The 24,455-nt window shown below is 32.9% G+C and overlaps 3 protein-coding genes across 4 annotated transcripts; 2 read left to right on the top strand and 1 right to left on the bottom strand.

The window, feature by feature from the left end:
• The first annotated feature begins 611 nt into the window (after nt 1-611).
• Nucleotides 612-4,030, top strand: LOC122604931 (protein FAR1-RELATED SEQUENCE 5-like). Its single transcript, XM_043777790.1, has 5 exons — nt 612-711; nt 1,222-2,059; nt 2,154-2,412; nt 2,535-3,104; nt 3,188-4,030. Exons 1-5 carry the CDS (start codon nt 612-614, stop codon nt 3,872-3,874), a joined length of 2,454 nt encoding a protein of 817 aa, XP_043633725.1. The 3' UTR covers nt 3,875-4,030.
• Nucleotides 4,031-14,973: 10,943 nt separating this feature from the next.
• LOC122603570 (biotin carboxyl carrier protein of acetyl-CoA carboxylase-like) lies at nt 14,974-18,241 on the top strand. Of its 2 annotated transcripts, none has more exons than XM_043776304.1 (9): nt 14,974-15,201; nt 15,702-15,869; nt 16,114-16,166; nt 16,274-16,327; nt 16,629-16,889; nt 17,244-17,306; nt 17,532-17,600; nt 17,682-17,727; nt 17,918-18,241. In XM_043776304.1, the coding sequence occupies exons 1-9, from the start codon at nt 15,150-15,152 to the stop codon at nt 17,983-17,985; spliced, it is 834 nt and encodes a 277-aa protein (XP_043632239.1). In that variant the 5' UTR covers nt 14,974-15,149; the 3' UTR covers nt 17,986-18,241. The 2 variants fall into 2 exon arrangements, with proteins under 2 accessions (XP_043632239.1, XP_043632240.1); XM_043776305.1 differs by having other exon boundaries at nt 15,705-15,869.
• A 360-nt stretch (nt 18,242-18,601) lies between these two features.
• On the bottom strand, nt 18,602-22,169 carry LOC122604932 (kelch-like protein 12). The gene is made up of 10 exons (XM_043777791.1): nt 21,940-22,169; nt 21,657-21,841; nt 21,118-21,444; nt 20,933-21,010; nt 20,513-20,816; nt 20,220-20,419; nt 19,815-19,891; nt 19,567-19,668; nt 18,982-19,168; nt 18,602-18,903 (listed from the first exon to the last, which is right to left on the bottom strand). The coding sequence occupies exons 1-10, from the start codon at nt 22,166-22,168 to the stop codon at nt 18,814-18,816; spliced, it is 1,779 nt and encodes a 592-aa protein (XP_043633726.1). The 5' UTR covers nt 22,169; the 3' UTR covers nt 18,602-18,813.
• Between the last annotated feature and the right edge of the window lie 2,286 nt (nt 22,170-24,455).

Below are 24,455 nucleotides of genomic sequence, written 5' to 3' on the forward strand. Positions count from 1 at the left end.
ATATATATATATATATATATATAGATTAGATCACATGTTTTTTTTGTTCATTCACATGTGAAACGCTATAAAAATATATGTTGCAGAAGAAATTTTTTTCTAAAACCTTACATATAGCCGTTTATCACATGTGAACAAAAAATGTAAACTAATTCATTCACAAGTTCATAAAAGGTTACTTTAAAGGTTTAATAAAAAAGTTTTTTCTACAACATACCTTTTTATATCATTTCACATGTCAATAAACAAAAATAACATGTGAACAAATATATTATCAAAGAGTTCTCATGATTTTTACAAAAAAAATGGTTCCAAAATAAGGAATCTATATATATATATATATATATATATTGAAAAGTTAATTTGAGAAAAAAAAAAAGAGAGAACCCTTAAGAACCTTTTTCCACCAACTTAGTTAAGGGTACTAGAGTAATTGTCTAATTATCCATTAAATAAATAAAAATCAAAAATAAAATATCCCATATGTTTCTACTGCAGTTACGTAAATCAAGTTTTCAAAGCCCATAATTCCTAATATCAAGCCCCCTTATACGTTGCTTCCATTTCTTCCAGTTTCTTCATAATCCGTTTTTTTTCTTTCAATTTACACAATGGATTTGAGTTTAATAAATGAGTCTAACATTGATGAAATATACAACTCCATTATTTTGAAACCTGGGAGTGACATTCTGCCTAGCGATCATCATGAAGGTATGCAATGATAATTGACGGTTTCATTTTATTTGATTCATTTTATAGATTTTTATTTTATGTATATATAATATTGGTAATAATTCTATTATGTTGTGTTTATTGTAAAAAATTAAAACCGAAAAAATTGTGTTGTGATTAGAGTAATTAGTCTTTCTTCGATCTTACAGTAGTATTCAAAATTCTCATCTTTGATGTTTCAGGTTTTTAAAATTTTAATTTTAATTTTAATATAGGTAACCCTAGCTTATGAGATTTTAAGTCATACATATGATCATATATAAACAGATGATAGTTGTCAATGGTTAGTTACTATTAAGTCAGATTCTCCAAATGTTACATCCCAGATGCATACATATGCGCACCATGCTAAATCCCACATTAGATGCATACATATGATCATTTGTTAATTGCACACATGTGATCAGGGGAGATGTGTTACGAGTATATTATTGTACTTTCTGCATATACTGGTAATTGACGTCGTTTTCTTTGAATATGTTACACTAGATGAATTTTGTACTCCAACACATCACAACCAGTTTGATGTTGTTGAGAACAACGAACTGACGGAAGCAACACCTAATGGGACCATCAAGTCTTATACTCCTATTGTACCTGTAGATCTAAAACCAGTGTTGAACTCTGTTTGGGACAATCCAGAATCTGTCGTACAAATGTATGAAAAGTATGCTGAACAAGCTGGTTTTGTTGTTCGTAAATCATCCGTTAAACATAGGAAGGATGGTTTCGTATCAAATCGGTACTACTTGTGCAATAAAGAAGGCAAGCCTAAGAAATACAATTCTATCGACACGATCATGAATGATTGTCCCGAAAGTAGTAGAAGTCGCCGGAATTCTAGTTACTCAATTACAGGTTGCGAAGCTCGTATTAAGATTAAAAATAAGAAAGGCACAAATTTTTGGTTGTTATACGAATTTGTGGAGAAGCACAACCATCCAATGATCGACAAGAATAACAAACATTTGTCCAAACCATGTAGGAAATTGCTATTTGAGGACCAGGTTTTTATACAGAATGTGTCGACAAATAATATAGGTGCCACAAAGGCATACAGGTTACGTGCAGCCATAAATGGTGGGTATGAGAACGTACGGGGGACTGTAGTTGATTATAAGAACACCAAGTCAGCCATCAATCTTTTCGTCGGGAATAGGGATGCACAAATGCTTGTCGACAAATTTAGAAACATGAGTGTTTGTTTGCCAAAGTTTTTGTTTGATTACAAATGTGATAAAAGAGAGTTAGTGTGTGTTTTTTGGGCGGACGAAACATCACAATGCAATTACAAAGAGTTTGGAGATGTAATTGCTTTTGATGCAACGTACAACACTAATAAGTAAAGTTTTTCTGTATATTTGTGTGGCATATATTATTTTATTTTATGTATAGCTCATATATCAACATTCATCATGTAGGTACAAGATGGTCTTTGTGCCGTTCACAGGTGTTGACAATCACAACAAGTGTGTCACATTCGGAGCTGGTCTTTTGAAAAACGAAGACATAGCATCGTATTCCTGGCTTCTCAAGGCATTTTTGAAGGCCCACACTCATCAACCCAACCTTGTGCTAACTGATCAGGACCCGTCCTTGAAAGCAGCAGTTGCTCAAGAGATGCCTGAATCTAATCACCGCCTTTGTATGTGGCATATAATGAACAAGTTGCCTTGCAAGGTATGATATATTTATAATCATCAGTTTACATGTGTGCAAGTTAAGTTGCTAATTATTTATACAACATGATTTGAACGTGATATGTTTCTATAGTTTCCCAATAACTTGTTACTTTATATTAGATTGACGGGGACCAACTTAAAAACACTGATTTACGTGAGCGGTTGCATAAGCTTGTGTGGAATGTTTTCCTTGAACCTGAAGAGTTTGAAAGTAGTTGGAATGTGTTGATAGAGGAATTTGAATTGGAAGACCAAAAATGGTTAAAAGACATGTATGGAATCCGAGACATGTGGATACCCGCTTTTTTCAAGCATTTGCCATTGTCGTGCCTTATGAAAACAACATCCAGATCAGAGTCCTCAAATGCCTTTTTCCGGTTGTTTACTCATAAAAGCCACACGTTGGTCCAGTTTATGTTGTGTTTTGAGACTGCTATGGAGAAACAAAGACATGCCCAACGTGTACTCAATGATCACACAGCTACAACTCGGCCTACGTTGGTAACTCCCTTACCTATTGAGACGCATGCAGCGGAAGTGTACACAAGGACCATATTTTTCAAGGTTCAGAAGGAAATAATAAGAGGTTTTTGGCCGTGCTCGTTTGATAGTGTTTCTTCAGATAATGATTCACAAACCTTTATGGTGAAGCATTCAAACAAAACAGGACAATCTCATCTTCAATTTATGGTACAATCATTTATATCTTTTAACGCACAGTAAGATTTGTACATAACATTTATATGTAGATTGAAATTGATTTTTTTTTACAGGTTACCATTAACTTTAAAGAAGAAACAATTGATTGCAAGTGCAACCTGTTTGGTCGAACAGGTTATTTGTGTAGACACATATTTTGTGTTTTAAAAGCTAAGAACATCAACAAAATACCTGAACAATACATAACAAGACGTTGGAGAAGGGACATATTGCCCCACCACTTGTTAGATAGTCGGCATAGGTATGGTTATAAGAACACCGAAGATGAGAAGAAAAGTAGTGAAGCACTTGCAAAGTTGGAACTATGCCTCAGCAGATTAAGGAATGATCCACAAGAATTGTCTGAATTTGTGCAAGTACTCAACAAGATGACAGAAGATAAGTTGTCGAAGCTTCCAATACCAGATCCAAGAAAGGAAAAAGAAGAGACGTACAAGAGATTGCTTGGTGTAATAGTTCCTGAAGAAGTAGATGTTGATCCACCAAGTGGTATTAACAACAAAGGTTCAGGAACACATATTGGGAAGAGGTTGAAGCATCCTCGTGAGGCGCCTGTTAACAAAAAAAGACGTGTTGTGCGACAATGCCAATGGTGTAAGCAAGTCCAAGATGTGCATGACCAACGCACATGTCCAGATAAACTTGCACATCTACTTGCTGAAAAAGAGGCTGCAGCAAAGGCAAAAAAGGCAGCAAAGTCAACAAAAGATGTGGCGCATTCACCTGATACAAGTGCCTAGCCAATATTTACTTCTTTTACATTTTCTTTTCCTGTTATGGGTAACCGTTACATACAATGAGATGTAATGTCTTTTCAAATTTTAAAAGTTTATTTGCTACTCGAATTATCAATCTTGAGTAAACACAAATTAATATTTTTTGTTATTAGCTTTTTGTTGCACATACTATCCCAACTTTGTTCATACATATGATCACACATGAAATGCATACATATGATTATATATGAGATGCATACACCTGATCATTTCTTAGTTGAATACACGTGCTCAAGGGAAACAATGTACTGAATATCATATCTTACCCCACACAGGTTATCGCATGCATTTGATCCTATCTTATTGCATACATATGATCACATCTATGATTCAAACATATGATCCTATATTATTTGCACGCATGTCATCACACCGATAAAGTACTCAAGGTCACCTTTGTAAACATAAACTTACATTTAACCAGCCCAAAAAGGCAAACCAAAAAGATTAACAAATCCAAAATAACTGGCCACCTAAAGTGTCATTAGGATTGAATAATCCCGTAACCACATAACAGTAATTAAAATTCCAAAAGACAACTGCATAATGTTTTTGCTAACTTAATTCTAACCAAAGTACTATCCAAATACTTTTTACTTAATATGTTTCTTCTTTGCTATTGCATGCATATTAGCTTCCTGCGTGATCTTGTCAAGGTGTACATTCTGTGGTGACAACAACATCTTCGCTGTGTACTTCTTCCTCAGTATGCCCATCTGTCTTTTCTTCTCCCCACTGTTTGGGGAAATGCCACACTCCCATCTGCCATCATGTAAGCCCATGAAACACTCCATGTGTCGCATCAAGAAAACAGCTGAATCATCACCACTCTGCACTGTACGCCAGTTCATTTCCAAAACGGTTGGTGTTATCTTGCTGAGGGCGCCCCATGATGCATGCCCAACTTTTTTCAAATATACCATAAACACTTGATGCTGCATTTAAACAAACAAACCACTCATTGACTAATAAAACTAGAATCATATGTAGTTAGTTTTGGAACAAAAAAAATGATTATATTACCAATCTGTTCGGGACGTTTTCGTAAAAAGATACTGGATCTGCATCTGTATTTTGGTTGTCAATTATGTAAGCCGACATTGCCTTTAGGTTGTAACAGATTAAGTAGTACTTGTTGTCTTGCATTACTGGAAAGAAAATCTGCAATTTAAACCAGAAGATATAGTTCCACCAATAGTAGTATTTTGGGTATATACAAGTGTATGTATTCCTGACCCTACCATGTCTACATCCTTCAGGTTCATCATAGCAGGATTTGAATTAACCACTTTTCCAAGGTTCATCGTGAATGCTTTCAAGCGATGTGAATCATCAATTTCTTCATAAGTGACTCCATCTGTCTGTAATACATGTATTATAAATATTAGATACATTATACAATAATGAGCATAAATGTTACCAATCTTTATACCATTCCCGTATGACAGAACAAGCGGAACGATGAGATGTTGTTCCTTTTTTCTTCTTCTAGGTTCAAAAGTGCCGCCCAACTGTCGATGACACTAATATTAACCCACTCTTGTCTTGCAAGTGTAGCCAAACCATCACGCATACTCGGATCCCCGTACTTTGTCTCAAACACAACATCCCTGCTACATACGATGATTTTCTAAGTAAAAAACATTTGATACGAATTATATGGCAGTTTATTATATAGTTGCATACATATGATCACATCTATGATTCACACATATGATCATATCTTACTTGCACACATGTGATCACCCCGATATAATAAACTACATCAATACTTACGAGCATGTTCCTGTTCCATCATTGATTAATTCCCATACTTTCATATCCATAGTTGAAAGCCTAGCACCAATATCTACCACACGCCTCACATACGGTGACTTGAATTTCCCCGGTAATTTCGTTATCCTTCTTTCTCGCTCGAACTTTTCAGTTGCCTGCTTAGGTTGAGATTCCAAATTCTGCAGTGCATTGTGCACAGTGGATATTTGTTTCCCCCTTTCTGTTGTGTCCGGCATAGCTTCTTTACCTTTCTCAGAACTTCCTTCTTTATTTTTCCCCCCATTGTATGCTTGAACAGGCATAACTTCAGTTTCCTCATCAACAGTTGCCTCCTGAGTTAAGCCGATGCTAAAAGATGGTCCATCAAACTGAATCTTTTTGCTGGTTTGTTTTACACTTTTTTTTAAACTTTCCTTTTTCTTCTTCTCTAGCTCTCTCTCGATTGTTGTAATGGAGTTGTGCAGTTCATAACTATACCAGAATGAGCTTAATAATTCATCATCTGTATCTGTATCCATATTCTCCCGTTCATTAACTCCACTCTTTGGGACCCTGAACTTTTCAGGTGTTTTGTAACCGTGGTTTACCCCCTTCCGCTCACAAAACATTGAATTAACTTTTACAGTCCACTCTTTCACTGGATCATGATCCGGGTACCTACTTGTCGCTTCCATGGTCATTTGTTGAAGCATTTTCTGGTGTTTGGTCATCAATGCCTCAAATTTAGTCATCTCTCGGATGTACTCCTGACAATTGTATGCACACGTTACACATATGGAACAGTTTTAGTGTTACGACATATAAAAGTAAGCTATTATAGAAACCTTAAATGCTAACTCAAGCATCTCCAATACTTAAGAACCTTTACTTGATCACCAATGATTTAATTCTATGTTTAACTGTCTAGTTATCAGTTTTAAATGTTGTAGGGGCAATGACAAGTTTAGGATTTCCCTTTTTAATGTTATAACAACTGAAACAATGACCTACGACATTTATGTATTATATATACGAGTACATCAAATGTTTACCTCCACCGTTTCTGGCTGAATTGATGGTATAGTAGCCTTCCCTTTCCGGATTTGGGTTTCTGCGGTATCATTTTGTTTGTTTCTTGGGTTCTCATTATCTTTGAACTCACCATTTAGTTCCAACAATCCAAAGCCCCCATTTTCAATCTCTACCTCCTCTCTGTAACTCATTAGTTCATAATTCCACTTACGCATGGTGGGTCTGACTCGTTTAACTTGAACTTTCGGGCAGTTGGTTGCATCCAAGTATAGTAGCTGCACACACATAATCATTGAACAGCTAAAAAATATTTTACATGATATTAGCATTAGGATTCAACGTATAATCACACATATATGGCGTTTCCATTATATACATGCACCTAATTTACATATAAGTAGACATATATATTATTGATTATAGAGGGGTATAAGTAGTCAGATGTACATACCACTAGTATTGTCACAGGACCTGAAAAAAATTTGATGTCTATCGAGAAGTCCCAACCATCCTTGCAATTCTTGACTAAACTCCACAAATATCTACACCAATCAATTTCTTCAATCTTTGTATCTCTTTTTATATATTCCAATACATCCAACGCAGCATGCCCCCTTGATGAACATGATCCCAAAGTGTTCACAAACAACGCTACGAAATTGAGCTTGAACATGTAATCTGCGTCGCTAGATATCACAATTTTCCTCAAAATTTTCTTGGCAGTCAAGCTCTTCTTAACTGCAAACTGATCCTTCCAAATCTCTTTCACTCTTCTATCCCTTTCCGAACTGTCAAGTTCATCCAACTTTGTTCCACCAATAGGGACGCCTAGCATATTATGTATTGCCTCTGGTGTCACTTTTATTTCACCATTATCTAGCCTTATTACCATGTTGGTGTCATCTAGTCTTTCAAGTACAAAGTACATCAGTTTCGCCGGCAACTCATCAATTCTAAACTTAAGAAAGGACCCAAATCCCATGTCTCGGACACATTGTTTCTGTGACTTACTGAGGCACTGTATAGCAGCCGATAAAGACTTCGGTGAAGTCCTTATTCTAAGTCCCGGAAATACTGCATGTCCATTATGTTCTTCGTCCGATTCTGAATCTGAAACTTCCTTTTTCTTCCCTTTCCTTTTTTTGTTAACAGCCTTTTTTGCAACAAGCCCGGCCTTGATTTTTTTGCCTGAATTGCTAGTACCTTCGTCTTCAACCTTATGCTTCTTACAACTAAGACTTGTAGGCTCATTGTTGTTGCTTCTTTTGCTTGTTTGCTTGTTGTCTGCAGATTCCACAACTGCGAATGCATTATAAAATAGATTCTTCATCATTAGACTTTATAATTGTTACATACGTAATCAAACATTGATTTCTTAAAAGCATGTTCTTGCACGAAAACTTTGCCCTTAGTATCACAAGCAACCATCATGATTACATTTAATCATTGCATGTGGCCACATTTTTTACGGAAATAGAAAAAATAAAAACTTGCTTCACATAATTTTTACATTTGCAGAACCAATGTTAATATGTTATACACACCTGTGATCCTATTGTGGAACAACTTAACTGCCCATGGTTTTCACACTTTCCAAATACATATAATCACACTGATCACATTCTATCAGTCACATAACCTAAATTTTTTAACATGTGATCCCATTTTTAAAAGTAAAAAATACAACCATTCGCACTAACAACATAATCTAACAGATCACAAGTCATACACCTGATCACATGCAAACATTTTTCCACCAAGTTACCCATGTTCTCACATGTGATCACAAGTAAAAAAACTGATCACATATAATCATTCTCCACTAAATTACCCATCTACTCACAAAAGATCACATGTAATACACCCGATCACATCTAATCATTTTTTCACTAAGTCAACCATAGCATCACAAATGATCACATGTAACACACCTTATAACCGTTGTCTACTAACCTAACCATGAGGTCGCAAAAAAATGCAGCCCATAAGGGATCACATATATTACAACTGATCACATATAATACACTTGATCACATCTAGTCATACGCCTCAAACCTAATTATGTACTCACAAACATTGCAAACCATAAAAAATAACATGTATTACACCTGATCATATCTAATCATTTGATATCTAAACGTAACAGACGGTTATAACCAGTCCAACAACTTTTACATCATACTTGTAAGTGGTCGTTGCTCATTCCTTTTCACAGCAGGGCGATGAACCTCATCTTCAAAATCATCTGTCATATCCTTACATCTGATGTTCACTTTTTTATTTTTTTTCTTTCATAGGTTTGTTTGTATTCCTTGGACTTCTTCTCACTTTGAAACCATCTTCATCAAAAAAAGAACAACAAAATAAAAAAACACTAATTACATGTAATTGGACTCTAAATAAAACAAAAAAACCATTTTACCAAAACACAATTAGAAACCTATCACATCTTTTTACTACATTCGGTTTCAAACGCTATAACAATAAATTCGGGGGAAAAAAAATAATACAACTATAAAATTAGAAAACAAGATTTTCGAATTCAAAGCATATATAAGACCGGTCTACCAATTAAAAACACTTAAATGCAAAGAAACCTTTTTAAAAAAAAAATTAAATTAAATTAACAAAATTTACCTCCTTTCTTCATTCTGATTACGTATGAGCAAAACCCTAGTTGTTGTATTCAGAAAACGATAAAAATCTTCGATTTCAATCGAATGAGAATGGGGAAACACAAACTGCTAACCGCCCTATTTATAGTGTATAGTAAACGATATATCTTTTAATTTTTTTTTGCTGATCACAAGCGATCAAATCGTTGATTTGATTGGGGTGCTTGATTTGTTTTGGATATGATTTGATTTCCATAGAATCAAGTAGCGGGTTTGCAGGAGATAGGTGGGGGAAAATCTGTTTGATGTTATTGTGGTTTTTAATTCTTAATTTGTGCGATAATAACCTGATAAAACTCCCACTTTTTCTTTCCATTTTTACCCCTTATCACATGTTCCGCCTCTTTTTTATGGTTCTACATATTTACAATCCTGCCACCATATGTATGAGCCGTAGATTTCAAGATTTTACTGCTAAGATTAATTTAAAAGGTTCTTAAAAGTTCTCGCTTTTTAAAGAGTTCTCAGAATAACCTTTCCCTATATATATATATATATAGGGCGGCTTTCCGGTAAGAACCGTTTATAATCGTTGGATGAAAAAATTGAAGGGCCAAGATGAATCAGGATATTTTTGAAATATTAAATAGAATTAGTGATAAATATGTCTTTTTACTAAGAATTTTAAGGACATAATAGTAAATGAAAAAAGAAAAAGAAAAAAAAAAAAAGAAGCAGCATGCGATATGGAGGACACGTAGATGGCGGTTTTTAAATGTATAATAAAAAGAAGTTACTCAATGAAACAACTTCTACATCCCACGTTCAATTGAAAACTAAAAGCTGTATGACCATTTTTATACAACACACGGTAGTAAACCTATTATTTATACCTAATAAATTAACTCAAACATTATTAGTGTATAGTAAGATAACTATTGTGTATCCTCATTGAAAAAATGTCTGATGAAAAATCATTGGTAAATGCAAAAAAAGTGCATCAACTTGTGGGAATAAAAATGAGAACAATCCAATGAGAAAGTCAAGAATTGAAAGTTAACTTTAGTTTCATGGAATGTGCAGCCTCATTAATATAGTTCAAAATGCATCCTTGTTTATTTAGTTAATGAATCAAAAAGTGCATCCAGATTCTTACGGTTTGTTTGCATCCATTGTTTAAAGATGATTTGTGTATCCAATTCAAGTTATGCATGATTTATGCATCCAATTCGAGTTATGCATTTACATTTAAAGTTATGCAGCCTATTATAAAAAAATTTCTGCATCCATTAATTTTATAGTCGACAGTATTCAATTTCAATCAAATTAATAAGAGGAGTTATCCCATGCTGCGTATCCATTTAATAGACGAATGTATCTGAATTAAATCAATTAGATATACTAATATTGAATAAAAAATCTGGGAAGTGAATAATATAATGTAATCAAATCATACTTAAACACTTATCACCCTATTTTATTGAAGCCGTACTAATTTCAATTTAGATTTAAATGGCAGTTAATTTTATATAATCTAGAACTACTTGAAAAAAAAATATATTAATTATATTTTGTAATTGTCTTAATTACCCTTTTTAAAGTTTGATGATTTGAAAGTCTACTATTGGTTCTTACATGTTCTTATTTTTTTTTTGTTCTTATTGGATGACCACTATATATATATATATATATGAGACAATCAAATAAGAACAGTCTTAAAATAAGAATGGTGAGAACACTTAAAAAACATCATTTTGATGCATTAAAAGTCCATAAAACTAACATAGTGCATAACTAATTATCATTATTTAAGTGTATAACAACGCATTGGTATGTCAAAATCAAGAAAATCATGTTTTTGTTTTATGCATCCATCTTGGATGCATATTCTTCAAAATGATGCATCCACTAAATAACGTGATTTTTTCGATTTTGACGGATCAATGTGTTGTTAAACAATTAAATAATGATAATTAGTTATGCACTATGTTAGTTTTATGGACTTTTAATGCATCAAAATGATGTTTTTTAAGTGTTTTCATCGTTCTTATTTTAAGACTGTTCTCACCAGAGTGTTGCCATATATATATATATAGGGTAACACTCCGGTGAGAACACTCTTAAAATAAGAACGGTGAGAACACCTTAAAAACATCATTTTGATGCATTAAAAGTCCATAAAACTAACATAGTGCATAACTAATTATCATTATTTAAGTATTTAACAACACATTCATCCGTCAAAATCGAAATAATCATGTTTTTTATTTTGTGCATCCATCTTGGATGCATATTCATCAAAATGATGCATCCAACAAAAAAACGTGATATTTTTGATTTTGATGAAGCAATGTGTTGTTAAACACTTAAATAATGATAATTAGTTATGCACTATGTCAGTTTTATGGACTTTTAATGCATCAAAATGATGATTTTAAGGTGTTCTCACCGTTCTTATTTTAAATCTGTTCTTATTTGATTGTCCCCCTATATATATATATATATATATATATATATATATATATAGGGGACAATCAAATAAGAACAATTTTAAAATAAGAACGGTGAGAACAGTTAAAAAACATCATTTTGATGCATTAAAAGTCCATAAAACTAAGATAGTGCATAACTAATTATCATTATTTAAGTGTATAACAACACATTGGCCTGTCAAAATTAAGAAAATCATGTTTTTTGTTTTGTGCATCCATCTTGGATGCATATTCTTCAAAATGATGCATCCACCAAAAAATATGATTTTTTCGATTTTGACGGATCAATGTGTTGTTAAACACTTAAATAATGATAATTAGTTATGCACTATGTTAGTTTTATGGACTTTTAATGCATCAAAATGATGTTTTTTAAATGTTCTCACCGTTCTTATTTTAAGACTGTTCTCACTGGAGTGGAACCCTATATATATATTAAAACAGTAGTGTAACACCCTAAATTTTCTAGCATTATTCTAATATTAAAGTAATAATATTATTATTGATAATTGGTCTTTTTTTATATAATCGTGTATTTATTATTCAGCAGCCTTTAGATAATTATATGTGTCATAGTTCTCAAGTAACTTAAAAAGCCGTTAACATTAACTGCTCGGACTCGTGTTTTAAATTACGAGTGTTTAATGGCCGAGACTAGAAGGACTAGAATGCAATAAAGAATATGATGAGGGGCTTAAATGAAACTTGGCTAATTAATTCTAACTATAAAATATTATATATATATATATATATATATATATATATGGGAAAGATAATTTGAGACCAACTAAAAAAAGTCCAAAAAAGGACCATTGATTTTCGTAAGTTACACACCACCATCATGATCTACTATGATATACAAGACTTTTTTGTAAAAACACTAAGACTTTTAAGCGACGGGCCCACAGAAAAATCATGTGTAAGTTAACTTACACACTTACACATGTGTAAGTTACACATGTGTAAGTAACTTACACATGATTTTTCTATGGATCAATCGCCGGAAAGTCTTAGTGTTTTTACAAAAAAGTCTTGTATATCGTAGTAGATCATGATGGTGTACAAAAATCAATGGTCCTAGTTGGTCCTAAAATAAGAGGTGGTCTCAAATTATCTCACCCCTATATATATATATATATATATATATATATATGATGATCAATATCATCATTTTAGAAAAGAAAGTGAGTCGGCAACAGAACGGCCGAGAGAGTGAAGTCGGTGAAAAGAGAAAAGAGAAGGAGAGGATGAGGAATAGTGAGTTTCAGGTCAAACCAAATATGTCAAATCATTTTTAATCGATTATAGGTTTTAATTATCATCTTTTTAAGATACTATTTGTTAGTTTTCTAGTTTAATTTATAGTTATATAAAAATATATTAAGTCAAGAAAATGTGGCTGTTTGGGTTCATATTAATGTCTTAATATCTAGGCTCAACTGGGAAGCTTATATTAAAATTTGGTAAGATTTTGTAATAGTTTTTGTGTCACGTTATTTGACATAAAAAAGTTAAGAGAAGTTATGATTTTTGTAAGATAACGATGAAATAATAATAAGAAAATGAAAATAATTAACCTGGGAGGTATTGGGTAAGAAAAAGTGACATATTTATAGATGTTGATGAATTATGTGAATTTGGTTTATAGGTAACCAAAAATTTTGAGGAATACAAGTGGTATCAGAGAAACTCTTAGGATTGTCGGGAGTGTATGGCGCACTTGCATAACTCAACGAGGACGTTGAGTTGTGTTGAGGGGTGTGAAAGCACACATCGCTGACATACAAGGGGGATCTCGGCTATAAATGACATCAATGGTCTTACATAACACAATGCGTTTTGGGCGTATTGACCGTGGATGAGAGGAGAACTTCACAGTTAAGCGTGCTCGGGCGACAGCAATGTCATATGGGTGACCCTTCTGGGAAGTTTGCCCGAGCAACCAGAAACAAAGCCGTGAGCCTGCATGCAAAGCAGACAATATTGTGTTGTGGTAAGACGGGGTGTTACAAGTAGTATGTTGATCGAGCTTTTGATAATATTTATCTTATAAATAAAATAAATCTAATAAAAAACTTTAAATACAGTTTAAATTCAACAAATCTATATTGTCTTTGCAAAGTATATACCAAAAAGTTTTACTTTCGTATTTTATCATCTTAATTCATATCTTTCTTAAACAATAAAACAATATTTATTTATTTACTTTAAAAATTGTTTGATTTTAATTCAATTAAGTTTGATTTTCTTTCAATTGCCCGAGCTGACGAATGACTACATTTACGAAATTTTAAGGTGGTCATATATTTATATAAGCTAATCTATAAAATTTAACACAACATGAACTTATAAAAGATGTTAATAAACATATACTTACTTATAGTCATATATCATGGTATATAAACACGTATATTTACAGAAACAATTTAATCCACTAAAAACATGATACATTTTTTAATGTATACATATATTCTTAACAAAATATACGTGAGAGAAATAAAAATATAACAAATTAAAATATCTCTCTCTATATATATATATATATGATCTTCCGGTTTTGGTGGTCGATTTTTGCATATAAAACTGAAACCCAGACCGGTCAATTCTGTTTTTAGAAAACGAAAACCTAACCAATTGTGTTGGTTTGGTTTTCGGTTTGTTCAGTTTGGTACTTTCATATTTAGGTTCTCTGATTCGTTTTTTGCACACCTTTAATATATCATAATGTAATGTAATTCAAAATAATAGTGATATGGGGATTGACTATAAACTATAACATATTTATTTTTACATAGTGAACTTATAGAGTAATTACTAATGCTTTAAATAGTTATTGCAACTTGCATATGTATATATTGTTTTCCTAAGAAAACCTTTTTATGTACGTATAGTATTAAACAATTTTTTTAATTGTTGCATATCGTGCAGGTAAAATAACTAGTTTATATATATATATATTAATGCATGATGATTTTCATAATGCATAATGAATATTAAGGAAAAGAAACTTATTATTTTATTTTAATACTTGTTTTATTTTACCTAAAATCTTGTTTTATAAATTGAGTGAAAAAAAAAGTTTTTACGAAATTATATATATATTTTTAATGTGTTTCATTTAAATATTGATACTTTAAATATAGTCAACTAACTGCCTACCTAAAGAAACTATATTGTGTTTTGTAAAAGAAAAAAAAAGAACATGATAAAAGAGAAGTAAGTGACAGTACAGTAGTAGAGTACTAAATTTGAGGATTATAATTGTGTTTTGAAGAATAAAGTCATAAATCCTGTTTCTGTTTCTCAACTCGAATCTATCCATATATCGATCCTTCATTTGATCACATGGCGCAATCAGCAGCTACAGCAGCAGCTGTCTCACACACTCTTCATAATTGTATTAATCCTGTCTCTTTTTCTTTCCAATTATATATATATGAGTATATCTATATATTATATACGTGATATGATTACGTGAATGTGTTTGGATATGCATCATGTGTCAGTTTTTACTGCGTAATTGTATTAGATCTGTAAATTGTGCCTATGATTTAGCTTTATATATGATGCAGTAATAATTTGATGTGACAATTTGAAATAGCTTCTTTGAATGAGTGCCTTCTGGATCTGGTTCTTTTGTATCAACCATTTTATCACTTAGTTTAAACACATTTTATGTATAATTGTAAATTTTAGTGTGTATGACTGTTTAAATAACTATTTGGTGCAAAATTAGGCGCTATATATCAGAGTTGAATTTTTATTTGGTGTCAGCATATTTGGTCTTTTTGCACCAAAATGATTCTTTTATATTTTTTTAACATTACACAAGATTCGTTTTTGGCATGTGATGATTTTATTCAGTAATTCATATGTATTTGGATTCACAATCTGCAGCAGTAAGACCTGGTGTAATTTCTACGCATAATGCCAAATGGCTCACATCGACCAAATCTTTTGTCTCGGCATCTGGTAAGGAGCTTGTTTCTACTCCAACGAAGAGAACAGGAATTCTTGTATCATGTGTGAAGACAGTTGGTCCTGTCGTTAATGATAAGTCTAACAGTGAGTGCTTCTTTTTATACCAGTATTAACCAAAGTAAGAGCTTCTTAACCTATGTCAATCGCGGAAGTTTAATGATCTTGATTTTATGTTATCTGATTTCTTCTTCAGTTATACCGCAAATTTTATTCGTTTTATTTTCCCATCAAATGGATTCTTGTATTGATAAACTAGACTGAATTTGTTGCATAAACCTGTTAACATCGACCGTGCTATTCATTTGATTGTGTCTTTTCCATTTTGAAGGCTTAATAGAGAAAAGTACTTCCCGAGGTGCAACTTTCTTTAGTGGTTTTGAGGTGACTTACTTCAAAGTCGTAACTTATTTATTTTTATATACATCCCTTTATTTTGGTTTTCATGTTTAAAATGGTAACCACTACTCATTCTTACTGTAATAAAATAGGAACTTGTTGTGGGAGTCTGCGATGAGACACAGATTGCCGAGCTTAAGATTAAGGTACACTTATAGGTGCCTGTAATGCTCCTTGCTATCCCCAAAAGTTTTTCATTGTTATGTCACTAGGTAGTGAGGTCCAACGGGAACTATATTTCAATTATAGGTCATATCACAGAAAATCAAACATTCAAACATTAAATAGCTATAGATAATCTAATGGGCTCTTGATTCTTTTGGAGTTAAGGAAAAAACATATGATGTGACCAATTTACATATCTTGTTCCTATTTTAATTCATTTGTCGTTAAATTTGTGCTCTGAGTTGCAATTTATCTAAAAAACAAATGTTTTATTTTCAAAAGATTGGGGACATTGAAATGCATCTTAAGAGGAACATTAAACCAGCAGAAGCTCCAGTGGCCATAGTTTCTCCTACAGAGCCACCACCAATTCCTAGTAAACCAATGGATCATTCTGTCCCGGCTGCCCCACCTGCTGTCTCAACGTCTTCTATAGACGCAAAGGATAATCCATTTCTAAATGCAGCTGTTAAGAAGTCAAGAAAATTTGCAGCACTTGAAGCTTCTGGAGCTACTGGATATGTTCTAGTATCATGTCCCACGGTATGAGCCTGAATTATAACTCTTTCTATATTATAGTCCAACCAGGTTGTATTTTACTTGTAATGATAATGGGTCAAAAGTTGTTTAAGATGAATTTGGCCTTTTAAATCATCTTATTAAGGATATCTGGATTTTTATACCTACATAATATATTCTTGACCATATTAGTACATTAGTTATTTTATATTATTTTTCCTCGAGAAACAATGATACACCCTTTGACCTGAATCCATTTTGTTTGACCCGTTACGGTCGTTACCATCCCTCTAATGCACATCAATAGCTAAGCATGTCAGCTCATACATTTTGCAACAGTTTTCCTATTTCCTATTTTCATTTCTTCCATTTTACCAGGTCGGGTCATTTCTTAAAGGTAGGACACTCAAAGGGAAGAAGCAGCCGCCTGTCTGTGAAGAGGTAACAAAACACACGGTCCACCGGTATACTACAAATTACATTTTTTCGCTTGTCTTTTTCCTATTAAAGAGATATCTACGGAAGGAAGTTCACTAATGCTGACAGCTTAACCAAGTACGGAGTATCATTTATTCAGGGAGCTATATCAAGTTTTTATTATGCCCGAATACTTTGTATAGACATTGGATATGACTATGATTTTACTAAACATGTATATATAAATAGGGGAGCGTCATCAAAGAAGGACAAACAATATGCTACTTGGACCAATTCGGCACTGAACTTCCTGTAAAGGTGATATGAGATGCTCCATATTTCCTATTTTTCAGGAGCAAGCTCTTTTTTATATTTAATCACTCTCTTTCTTCATAATAGTCGGATGTAGACGGAGAAGTCATAAAGATCCTAGTTGATGATGGAGGTATGATTATGGTTTTATCTTTATCTGTTTAGACACCATTCTTCAATCAATTTTGTTCCTTTACAAAAAACAATTGCATAGAAAATCAGTTTTCTTGTTTTACAAATTTACATAGATCTAACAACTTGTGTCTTGGCTGCACAATTGCTCACGTTGTACAAAATTAACGACTATAGATGTGATTCTGTAGAGGCTGTTGGTTATGGAGATCCCCTTATCGCAGTCTTGCCCTCCTTTCATGATACCCTCCTTTCATGATACCGTCCTTTGAGTAGTTGGTGTCAAGACCTGCAACTTCAACATTTTCTACCATCGTGGTGTCATCATATGCTCATATCTATGATCCTTAGTTGAAAAACTTTTGGAGGTACCAACGTTGTAAGTTGTAACTACCATTCAATGTATTAGTGGTATATTTATATGCATGTCACTCATAATATCATCGTATATGTGTATATCACTCATAATAGATGGCCACCACATCAATACGTTATGCTTATTAGTTATTACCATATCTGATGCTTATTTTTACATAATTTTTTATTTAACCTGCTAATGACAAGCCTATCTTTATAACGTGCATAAAAAAATGTGCCACTTCTAAATTTCCATTTTTTTTAGAGCGGCAACCTTCCTTTTCTTTTATCTGGCAGAATGAGGGTAAGATGTTGTATTAATCATTGACTTCTGCCTAAAAGGTGCTCCATATTGTTCGATCATTTAATAGGTTGAGAGCTTCTAAAGTCGACAAGGGTCATGTGTTGAGAGAAATGTTGCACAATGACAATGTAACCAAAACATAGGTAAAGAGAAATAAAAAACTTTGCGTCAAAAACTGAACAGAAAACACCAAAACTCCTGGGTAACTCCCGAATGTTAAACTAGTTTTATTAGATGTGGAATTGTGGATCACGGAATCCTACACATGTAACCTCAGACATATTCAACAACGAATCGTTGTGATAGAAAATGCAGATTCAAATGTCCAGTCTTCACGAACATGACATTAAAATAAACAAACCATTAACCAGGCACCTATCATTACCATCCTTATAACCCAGAAAAGGAAAAGACGGAAACAAACACTCATAACACGATTGCTGAGAAATGGCTCCTTTTCCCAATTGCTTTTAGAGGAGCAACCTCCCAACGACTTCCCTCTTCATAACATTCAACCTGCCAAAATGTCAACAATATGTAAGAACATGAAAGGAACACTCCACAGGAAAAAAGTTTCTGAATTTAGTTACATACAATATCCAAAAGTTCTCCATTTTCCTTCACTCCACCAACTGCATACAGTTTTTCTCCAACCACAAAGGCTCCAAAGTTGCCTCTAGAGACGTTCATGGACTCGGCTTCCACCCATGAACCCATTCGAGTGTCGAAGGTTTCCACTGTTGCAACATACTTCTCTCCATCGAATCCACCAAGAGTGTATCTATAAGTATTCAGAAACTTTAGAGTTGTGTATTCGAAAATTTGCATACCGTTTTCATGGTGTCCAAGTGACAACCTTACAAATCTACCAATATATATCAGTCATCACACAATAAATGCATTATTTGACTTGATACATAGTCTAACAAAACCCTTTGAGTAGATGGGTAAATGGGTTGATTGAGGCTACTTTTCTTTATCGGGTCAAATAGGAAAACAGACGGATTTAACTAAAGTAAAACAGTTGAAAATCTCCAAAAGTGTATCCAAAATATGCAAAAGGCATTTGCAGGTCGGACGTACTAGTTTTAAACCGGACTACTTTTATGACATCTAATCTAATGTTTTGCTGATCACATAGATCCGAGAAGCACTACTTGGACAAATGTATAAACTTACAATTTCTCATTTAGTACCACGCTTGAATGACATTTCTTCTTAGTCTTCATGTCAGGAAATTTGCACCATATATCTTCGCGAGGGTCAAATCTTTCAACCGAACTGCATGACATTAAGGATTAGCATCTGATTAATTATGGATGTATGATAAGAGTACAAAACAATGTAAGTGTAAGGAGTAAGACAATAAAGGCTCTTTCTCTTTTAGGATATGAATGCAAATGGATTAAACTCATAATTAATGTTACCTCAAGTAAGACATTCCATCATATCCACCAGTAACATAAAGTGCGTTGTTCAGTTCTGCTGCTGCTGGAGCTAACCTCTACAAAAAATTTACCACCTTAGATCAAAATGAGTGTCATAATCTGCAATAGGTGGAAATTTAGACCCATTTACTTAAGAATGGGTCAAATTTGGTTATGGTCTATCTCGGACAGGTAAAATCAAAGTAGTAACAAAAGTGTTTCATTTTAATGAGTAAAACCTCCGAATTCATTTTATTCAAGGAAATAAATTTTACCAAAACAATATCAATAATGTAATCATATTGGACACTCTATATATTTGTATAAGATACTTTTTTAGAAATACTCATTAAGACAACCTGTGTTGCCTGCCTATTTTGCCGGCTCTAATGGAACACAAAATACCTTGCTTTGCATTGAACGAGTGGGAAGCCATTTCCCAATATTCAGGTCAAGAAATTCGACTTCTGAAGAACTCTGGCCTCCTTGTTCACCACCAACCACGAAAAGTTTTTCGTTAACTGAAGCACCAGCAACGTGTATATTTTTCCAAAACAATGGTGGTCTTGTAATCCACTGATTCCGTGTTGGGCTAAATGATTCAACTACAGAAGAAAAATATATGAAGAGGCGTGCCAAGGACCAGATATAAAACTTTTATGTTATGCAAGAATTTTAGAAGGGCTAATTATATATACCACTATGATATCCCACACCACCAAAATGGTAAAGTTCACCATTAAAGGTTGCTGCCGAAGCATATTGCTTTACACACTTCATTGAGCTATGTGAAAGTTTGTGATCATCTGATGGGTAATATGAATCTAGAGTCGACAACCATGAAGAACCGTCAAATCCACCAACAATGTATACAGAATCACCAGACGTTGATCGAATTTTGTTTAGTGACTGACTGTCTACTTCAGCAGGGCATATATTTGACTGTGCTCTAGAATCCAAAAGAGAACTTCTGAGCTGCTGGCTTTCTTGCTTTGATTCAACCTGAGTGTCAGAATAGCATAAAGAACACAATCCTTTCAATCATTTTCAAGAAAGAATGTAAATCGAACACTAAAAGGTAGTAAAACTGTAAAACATATTGGAATTGAACATTGTACCAAGTCTTTCTCTAGCATATTGATTTTCACAATCTGCTTCAACTGAGAACCCTTCAGCACTTGAACTTCTTGCATTAACTTTGCAAAATACCAAGATATTCTCAATGCTTAATTACAACAAAAAAAAAAAAAAAAAAAAAAACATAACAACTCCTAAACTTGAATAGTTTTAATATTTGGACTACCTTGTGAACCATTGACTGAAGATCAGCCGAAGTCTCCTGCTCTGCAACTCTGTTTACTACCCCGGGTTTGTCTTTCTTGTGATGTTGGTTCTCATCATTCTCATTTGTCTCAGTGGACGATGACAGATTGGGATCCACATTTTCCTTTAAAGGTTGAGGAACACTAGCATTCATTGACGATGACTTAAATAAAGTGATCAACTTGGTTGTCTGATTATGATCCAGCTCAAAGCTAAAGCGGTTGCCTTTATAATAGTTCTTAGCAATAATTGGCCCAAATTGTTTTTCAGACAATGGCTGGCATTGCAGTCTAACACGGACCCGAACCTTCAATGCAAACCACATATTAATCCAAGTATATATCAGTGTATGTGTAATTTTTTTTTTTTTGAGAGATGTTGTGTATCCTTCCAACTCATTAGCCTAATTATCCTCCTAAACATATGATGAAGACATTTGGAAACAAAGAAATAAATTACAAATTAAAATTAGGGGAATCCATGTGTCAGATACTACCACATTACAATGAGAAATGGTACCTGGGCCGGAAAATCGGTGCATCCAACATTTCCATCTTCAACCCAGGCAGACTTGTCAATGTTCATTAGACCAGGACCTACAGCCTCAAATATCCCATGTAGCTTTCTATCACTATAATTAAACAGAAATAGAACAAGCCCTTTGCTGATGTTCTTTATATATGAATAGTGACTCTCTGGCAAACCTATTTTATAGAAGAAAATATAAAAATCAGAAAGTTAAGACTAGACGAATGTAGAAAAGACGCAAACGAGAAAGTTGAAAGATTATGAGTATACTAACCAAACAACCGTTTGGAAAGGCATTCATTGTAAGTACTATGCTTGCAGCCAAATATTACAGCACCAGTATCAGTTTTCTTCAAATTCTTAACTGGTGGAATACGATTAATGGAAGTCGCGGGGGCTTCTTTTACGTTCTTGTCATCGATTTTCCTTTTCTTTTGCAATTGGAGATCGTTTTTGTTGCTGTTGTCAACAATTTTCTTTATCTTTAGTCGCCTGGCTACCATTATGCTGAAACTTCCAAAAAGAAAAATTTAGCTTAAAATAAAGTATAAAATATACATATACATATATATCAGCATCTATAAAAATGTTTCCCTGTGTACACATTCATACAATTTAACAGGTGACACTTTTCTAAACAGTAAAGTACCATATGTACTCCAGTCTGTTTCTATATAAACCAACATATACATATATCCATATGAGTATGCGGCCGTTATGCACCCAACTTGGGTGTAAGGTATGTGAGGGGTTTTTCACCCAGCTTAGGTGCACTGAGGGCCATAAAAATCATGGGGGCCGAACATTTATTTAAAATATTAAAATATTGGTATGGGAGGGTTTTTCACCCACCCCATACTCACTTTTCTCATATATATATATATAATAACATAAATATATACATATATACATATATATATACACACAGCAAAATATGCCTGCTCATTTTGATCCAAACCCATTAGCAGGCCCATGGCCAATGGAAGTTGGTTGTGATAGAAATAAAACAAACCTGAATTTAGATCTTGATTACTTATAAACTCTATATATATATATATATATAAAGCTATGATGATGATGATGATGATGATGATGATGATGATGATAACAACAGAAAGAAACAAACCTGGATGTAAATTGTGCCTTTTTGGGTTTTTAACTATATGGGTTTTTATGGGTTGGAGAAGAAAATGAATTTTGGTTTATTGGAGAAGAATTGGGGTATAAAATGACACAACCCTAAAAATATAGTAAGAGATATATACCTGCTGCTGTTAAAAATCACTTGCTGAAAATATATTACGAGTAGTATTATGCCAATAAAATCTATCAATATGAAAATACGTTATACTGTAGTGTTTACGTTGCCCAAAACAGAAGATGATGATAGTTGGTGATTAATATGAGAGTGGGGCCTAATTTCAAATTTCTACACTTTCCAAACTTTTACCGCATTTGAATACCAACGGCTACCTGATTGACCCGTTTTTCAGAGTGCTAAAAGTACATACAATAAGAAAAGGCGGACTATGTTTGACTGGCTATTCATAATTATAAATTATTCAACCTTTTCAATCTCTTTCTTGGTTTTTTTTTATTATAAAAAAGTTTTCTTGTTTTTTTTTTTTTTTCTGTAAGGGACATTTACAAAAGTTATTTTAACAAGTTAACTTTGAACGGCTTAACAAGTTAACTTGATTAGTATTACATGCTTTAATGAAAAAGTTGTTTGTAATATCAATTAAGAGACTTAATATATGCGATTCGTTTTTCATTATTTTTAATGTACAACCCATTTATTAATAGTTAATGACTATAAGATCGCGTTTAATTCATAAAATTGGATGAAATTAACGAAATTTGAATTCATTCCTTAATGCGTTTGGTTGTTCAAAGAAGGAGGAATTTTTTTCCGTAACAATGTCAAAATTCTATCATTTGATGAAATTTCCATTGGTCACTTGAAGTTTCAAAAAGTCTTTCATTCTTTCAAATTTTAATTTTTTTAATAGATTTCATTCTTTCTATAATCCTACAAACTTACATAATAATATTTAACTAAAGGGTTTTTATTGCCTATGATGGCATGAAAGTTTCATGAAGCAAATTCTCCACGGTTGACAATCAATATCTGATTTGGAATATAACATATTAAACATATAATAATCACTAACCAAAAAGTATATCATATATGGCATAATATTATTTGACATAAATAATAAATAAATAACCTTGATTACCTTTATTTTTTTGCGAGTTGAATGAAGAAATACGAATATACTAAAATAAATATCAAACAGAATCTCTTTAAGGATAGTCCACACGAGCAACGTGGAGATTGTTATATCATCGAATCACCAAATCGCAAATCCTTTGCTTGCCTTTTGTTTATTACTGTTCGAACGGAAAAAAGATTATCAAAGAACTGTTTTAGTTTCTTTCGTCTCTCAAAAATAATTAGAATGGAATATCACCAACGCTTATTCTTTTTATATATATAGGTTTAATTTAGTAATAACTTAATCCTCAAGTAATGTGTTTTAAATAAACTATTTCTAAATCTTGTTTTAAATTTTAAATAAATTTAAAAAATAAGGGTTTTGCTAAATATAATTGTAGTTAACGTGTTTAAAATATTTATACTTTTATCATAATATTCAGAATTTGGTTTTTTGTTATAGAACTAAAGAAATAATATCTTTGTACACATTAATTCTAGCCCTTTGGTATGTATTTAGCATTTTTCAAAAGATAATTTGGTTTGTACAAATATTCAATTAATTAATTTAT

The sequence above is a fragment of the Erigeron canadensis genome, chromosome 6, assembly GCF_010389155.1.
Source record: "Erigeron canadensis isolate Cc75 chromosome 6, C_canadensis_v1, whole genome shotgun sequence".
Taxonomy (NCBI): Eukaryota; Viridiplantae; Streptophyta; class Magnoliopsida; order Asterales; family Asteraceae; genus Erigeron; species Erigeron canadensis.

Coding starts and splice junctions, on each gene's coding strand:
- LOC122604931 (XM_043777790.1), top strand. CDS start 612: ATGGATTTGAGTTTAATAAATGAGTCTAACATTGATGAAATATACAAC. Junction 2,060..2,153: donor GTAATTGCTTTTGATGCAAC/GTACAACACTAA, acceptor TTCATCATGTAG/GTACAAGATGGTCTTTGTGC. Junction 2,413..2,534: donor TGAACAAGTTGCCTTGCAAG/GTATGATATATT, acceptor ACTTTATATTAG/ATTGACGGGGACCAACTTAA.
- LOC122603570 (XM_043776304.1), top strand. CDS start 15,150: ATGGCGCAATCAGCAGCTACAGCAGCAGCTGTCTCACACACTCTTCAT. Junction 16,890..17,243: donor TTCTAGTATCATGTCCCACG/GTATGAGCCTGA, acceptor CCATTTTACCAG/GTCGGGTCATTTCTTAAAGG. Junction 17,601..17,681: donor GCACTGAACTTCCTGTAAAG/GTGATATGAGAT, acceptor TCTTCATAATAG/TCGGATGTAGACGGAGAAGT.
- LOC122604932 (XM_043777791.1), bottom strand. CDS start 22,168: ATGGTAGCCAGGCGACTAAAGATAAAGAAAATTGTTGACAACAGCAAC. Junction 21,842..21,939: donor CCTTTCCAAACGGTTGTTTG/GTTAGTATACTC, acceptor TCTATAAAATAG/GTTTGCCAGAGAGTCACTAT. Junction 18,904..18,981: donor ATGGAGAACTTTTGGATATT/GTATGTAACTAA, acceptor ACATTTTGGCAG/GTTGAATGTTATGAAGAGGG.